The sequence below is a fragment of the Caloenas nicobarica genome, chromosome 17, assembly GCF_036013445.1.
Source record: "Caloenas nicobarica isolate bCalNic1 chromosome 17, bCalNic1.hap1, whole genome shotgun sequence".
NCBI classification, from domain to species: Eukaryota; Metazoa; Chordata; class Aves; order Columbiformes; family Columbidae; genus Caloenas; species Caloenas nicobarica.
In genome coordinates, this window is record NC_088261.1 from 2,906,477 (window position 1) to 2,912,334 (window position 5,858).

Here is a 5,858-nt window from a genome sequence, read left to right on the forward strand (position 1 = left end):
TCCTTTGTTACAGCTTTTCCCTCTGTACAAATACTTCAAGCTCTCTAGTTTTAGGAATTCAGACCCACTAAGCAGCAGGGGACAAGCAGGCCACCAAAACAGCGGTAGGCACAGCAGTCCTGTAGTTCCTGCCTTAAAATACCAACAAAGGACTTAACTGCGTCAAACTAATGCTGTTATAGCAGAGATTTAGTGTTTTAGGTTATATTAAACTGTCTCACTGGCAGCACAATACATGGAAACATTCTGGTTTTTGTCATTGTTTGTGAAGTAGCAAATTTATAAGTTTTATTATATGATGCCTTGGCTGTCCAGTTTTATTCCGTTAGCTCTGTGGCGTAGAGGCCACCTAAGCACCACCACACCAGAACAGCAGAGCTGCCACTCAGGTTTGCTCCATCAATGACCAATAGATACCAGAACCCTTTTCCTAGCTTAGAGAGCGGTTCTGTCTCAGCATCAACTGCACAGCAAGAGCTGACAGTTTTCTGTACTGTCTAGACAAGTCTACAGAATCATTTCCTTTTTAAAAAATATATTTAGGTTCAGAAGAATATTTATTAATGCCTTAAGTCACACCAGTACAGAGGTGTGCCTGATCCAAGTTCTACTTTTATATATTTCGGGTAGTGTGGCTAAATTAAATGGCACAGTTCGCTACCTGCTAATTTGTCTGGTTGCTTCTCATTCATCAGAAACACGTCACCTTAGAAAAGCTCCACGCACCTGCCACAGCAAGCACTTGTGTTTTACTTTCACCCTCAAGTACACCAAGGCATCACCTTATGGAATCCTTAAAGCCTGGATACAAGCAGCCAGATTTGCAATTATTCAACATACTGAACTCTGATCTCCCACTACTTGCGCAGTGGACGGTTTCCTCATGGCTACTTGAAAAAGAAGAAAGCAGCACTAAAAAGTTTTGTAACACAAGTCTGGTAATTCTTATAGCACAGGAATCAAGTTTCTCCTTGAAAACTCCCAAGGAAAAAGTTTCTCCACAGTGTGATGCTGATGTTCGTTTGTGGCAAGGCAGACATCTACAACAGACAACGCACAGATAACAGCCGACATATTTACAACGACTGAGATTTCAGAGCTATGCAATGGGACACAAACAAGACCTGAAGCCTGACTGCGTGTTTTTTGAAGACTTCACTCAGTAAACACCCAGAAAGCTTGCTTAGCCCTAGTCAGCTAACTGCTTCCCACACCTTACAGGCCCAGACTAGATCTTCACGCCAAATTGTGGGTACAAAGCCCGCTGTACTACGTACCCAAGAGACAAGACATTCAGACACAGCACAGGGCTGCTGGAGCCTGTAACTCTGCACTCCTGTGTCACCAGCCACAACGCTGACACAAAGATCATGCCCGTGTGCCTTGGGCAGCGCAACACGGAGCACAGCGGGGCTGGAGCTGGAGAGCAGGACAACCTTTGTCCAGTTACTTGACCATTTTCTGACCTGCAGCAGTGGACTCATAGGGAATTAGCGTCATACTATATGTAGTGCTGACTGCCAGTCTTCTAATTAAAAGCAACTTTCAATAGTAGCCTTGCAAGAACTTTCCCATTCATATCCACCACCTGCCTTTTGATGAACACGGCTGCCGTTGAGCACTTTGTCTTTGGCCAAGCAGCAACTGCAAACTTGCAAGTGTTGCGCAACACCTGTATGACAAGTTTCCCAGACAATGTAGGTCAGGCACAGTTCAAGAAATTGTATTCTTGAGTCCCTGAGGACATCCTGTGAACAGCCTGGAATATGCTAAAACAGTTCTGGACAGCAAAAATGTACCAATATCAATGTTTCTTCTCTCAAGATTTACTCCAACAGCAAGTCAGAAGTTTCAGCATGAAAACAGCACCTCTAAGATTGCAAGTTCCTCTGAATTTTTTCAATGAAATGAAATGAGGAAGTTCAGTAGGTACAGCAAACTGAAGAGTTAAGGGCAAGAGCCACGTGCACGTAGGCTCAGAAGGCTGGACACCCAGTCTTACAGAAGACCAGCTCATATATGCAGTTGTAAAACATACTAGGTAAGCCAGGGCTCTACATTAAGCAGGAATAGGCGAAAAAAAAAGCCACCACAAGAAAAAAAAAGAAAAGCACACAAATAGATAAATGAGACTTCAGTCAGAACAGTCATGTTCCACTGTAGCGCTGGCCTGAAACCTGTCAACACTTCTGGAGTGAAGCATATGAGTTTCCTTACGTAACAGTCCTCGTGTCATTAGAGACCTGTAGTAGGTCACATGCAGCGTTTGTATCTTAAATAATGTATCATAGATGCATTTCCACAATACTTTCTTAAGTGCTGGGCTACCCAGAGGGATGAGTTTCACCTGAACACAGACCCTTCTCAACACCCAGCTCCAGCCTACACCATTACCAGTGAGAACTCTTGCTCAGAGCTGAAGCTCCGGTCAACTCTGGAGATTCTCCGGTCAGTGCCACTCACTAGACCAGAGTTTAGTGCAACACCTAAACTATGAGTTCTGGCCTGGTTTTAAACTGATCTTGAAGTAAAATTATCCAATGCTCAACAGTTAACAAGCTAGCTAAAAAACAATCAGGGCAGTATTTTTTCAAAATCTAAAAGTAACATTATGGACAGCAGTAATTTACAGAGCAAAATAAGTATTTTGCAGTTGTTCTTTTAACAAGGTGTCTAGAGATTAAACTCTTTCCATTTGGGTTAGAAAAGAATCACTACAAATCGTGCAAACCCATCACTATGTTAGTGCCCACCTGTCCCAATGAGCACAAACCACATCCCGACCCTGACATCCCGGGGAAGCAGGGCTGCGGGTGGGCTGATAGAGGCCAGAAGGCCCTGCCTAGGTATGTCGATATAACTCTTATTATACAAGCTCTCCTCAAAAAACACTCCTGAGCAGTAAAGCCAAACTTAATACAATTGCAGCTACAGCAACTCCAGAGGAGAAGCGTGGCTCGTAGTACTTCGCCCCATACACTCCTTGGATAGGAAGTGCACATTGCACAACTGTGTTACCGCTTCCAGACCCCTCCCTGTGCTCCAGCTTCACCGAGAGACACTGGAGGTGCACGTTTATTTACTTGAGAAGGTAATCTCGCATTCCTGCAGCGGAGCAATTTGAGGATTTGTTACTAGTGCCTTTAGAAAGTCACTTTAAAAACAACTAAAAGCCACGACTTGGAAACAATCAATTAGCATCTGGTGATGGTTTAATGACACCCAAACCTAGGATTTGGCAGAGACCAGCAGGCACCAGGTAGAGCGTGGAGAGCTGGCACCCCTGTGCCTGCACTGCAGGGCAGCCCGCAGCCGCTTCCACCTTTCACTGCAACACGTGGGGGTTTTTTTTCCTTCCCAGAAGATGACATTACAAGTCAGGACGTCAATAAAACAATTTAATATGTCCTTACGATGTCAAGAAGTCCTAGTCTCATTGAAGAAAATATAAAAAAAATAAGCGATACATGGAGACAACTTGGCCTCCCCGGCGATTTCCCGCTGCCCCCCTGCAGCAGCGGGTTTCCCCCCTCGGAACCACCCGCACTCTCCCCTCCCACCGCCGCACCGTCCAGCAGGTGCTGCCGCGGGCCCGGCGCCAGCGGCGCCCACAGCCCCGGGACGAGCCACCCGCAGCCCCCGGAGCGGGGAAACCACGTTGGGGGAGGACGGGCCAGGCGCAGGATGGCCGGCGGCCGCACGTCGGCCCCTCGCCGCCTCCCCGGGACACGCAGCCCCGCAGCGCCCCGGCCCTTCCCCGCGGGAGGCCAGGAAGGTGCCCTTCGGGCGGCGCGGCGGGAACAGACAGCGGCCAGGCCCGCGGGACGGAGGGAGGGAGGCCGCCCCGCCGCCGAGGGGCCCACAGCGCTCGGGGAGGGCCCGCGGACAGGCCCGAGGCCCCGCACCCACCACCGGCCCCGGGCGGCTCCCCCGGCTGAGGGAGCGGCCCGCCCGCCCCGGCACCCGCTCCCCCGGCCCGGCCCCTCCGCGCCCACCTGGAGGTGCTCCTGGAAGCGGATCGGCAGGATCTGGGCCATGGCGGCGGCAGCGGGCTGGGGCTCCAGTCCGAGGCCGGACCAGAGTCGCACCTCAGCGGGGTCCGGGCGGCGGGACCGCAATGGCGGAACGGGCCAGCGAGCGGGGAGAGCCGCGGCGATCCGGAAGCTGCCCCCGCCGGCGGAAGGATACCGCCGCGGCAGGAAGAGGCCTGCCCTCACCTGCCGGGACCGGCCTTAACTGCGCCGGCCAGGCGGAAGGATTCCGGCGAGCGGCGTGACTCACCCCCCGCGGGGCCAATGGGAGCAGCGGAAGGATCCGCCACCGGAAGGGACTATTTCGCGCCTCACCACCCCTCCCCTCCCCGGCCTTTTTTTTTGCCACATCATGCGACCGAGGTGCGGCTCCGTCACTTCCGTTCCGCGCTCGCCGCCGCGGCGGGTCACGTGGCGGGGCCGGAGCGGCCGGACAAGGTGACTCGCCCGGGGCTGGGGGCGGTTGCCATGGAGACGAGCGGCGGCTGAAGGCCCCGGGGCCTCCCTGGTCACCGCCAACCCCGGGCAGGGACGCGGCTCCCGGCCCCGCCCGCCCCCGCCCCGCTTCTGGCCAGCCCGGCAGTCAGGCTCGACGTTCTGCTGTTACACAGCACCATAACGGGTAGAGGGTGTGTTTCTCCTAATTAATCTTAATTAAAAACAGAAAACAAAATGGGGAAGGACCATAAATGACGGGGTGAGAGTGAGCATCACCAGAGCTGCAGGTTTGAACTCCCATGTAACTCTGTTAATAAGTACAGTAACATAATGAAACTTCAAATTTCCTCCTGCTGTTTATTAACTCACAATGTAACTGCAGCCCTTGCAAACAGGTAACACTTCACACTTTTTACCTGAGAACTGCAGCGTTCCAAGGGCTTTATCGAGAAGTTGTGCTTGTGGGAACACACAGGGACCCCAGCAGACCCAACCACGGCTTTTGTATCTCTCCTTATTTTGCAATCTCACGGTTATTTCCTCGTACCATTTTTGCTTTGTATTAAATTCATCACTTCAAAACCTCTGAGGAGCCCTGGAACTCAAAGGGAAGAAAACTCCCTTGCTAATAAAAGTTTAAAAATAAAAGCACTGAGCTCTGCCAAGAGAGATACAGCCCCAGGCAAGTGTGGTGCAGATGTCATTTGACTTGCAAGTAGCTATGACATTGCAAATGTAAATCAAAAACAAAAAAAGGGATAATTATCAAACTGCCTTCCTTATGAAGAATAATATTGTATTCCCCAGAAGAGAATCCCAAGGTTTTTGAGAGCTTAGGATCAGCTACAGCCTGGGCGGTACAGAGGTGGAATGCTTAACATTTCATATCTACTCTCACCATGACGTTAACAGCTGGTTACCTGAAAAGCAATGGACGGTGACACACGGCACACACAACTGAGACATGAAAAATGACGTTCTTCTAGTAGTTTGGAAATCGTCTTATACAAAATGTTACTTACTGAAAGTGAAAAAAACCCCAGCAAAATAGACAAACTCCGCACTAGAACACTGCAACATTTTAGGGTTATGAAGGTGACAGTAGGGGATTAGCTCTTTACTGAGAAACAAACTTTACGATGACATGCATCACAGCTCTTTGCTTTCTCATGCACTTGCATCAAGGAAAAAAGCTAGTATTTCCTTGTGTATAACTTCGACACATTTGAAACACTTGTTCTTCAGACCAAAATCCATCTATTTAAAAATAAATTCAGAAGAGCAGCCCATGGGGCAGCAGGGCCTGCTGACGGACTGCGGGACGTAACCTGGCTCAGTGCTGAGTTGTTTTTTTCCAAATAGAAAACAGGCAATCACCTCTGACAAAAA

General features: G+C 50.0%; 1 protein-coding gene across 2 annotated transcripts in view; it reads right to left on the reverse strand.

The window, feature by feature from the left end:
• CLTC (clathrin heavy chain) overlaps positions 1-4,243 on the reverse strand; it is a 31,486-nt gene extending 27,243 nt beyond the window's left edge. Inside the window, exon 1 of one of the 2 annotated variants that reach the window (XM_065646828.1) lies at positions 3,996-4,243. In XM_065646828.1, the coding sequence (XP_065502900.1) occupies positions 3,996-4,037 (42 nt within the window). In that variant the 5' untranslated portion in view covers positions 4,038-4,243. The remainder of the gene's footprint in view (positions 1-3,995) is intronic. The other variant, XM_065646829.1, reaches the window with a different exon arrangement.
• Positions 4,244-5,858: the final 1,615 nt, after the last annotated feature.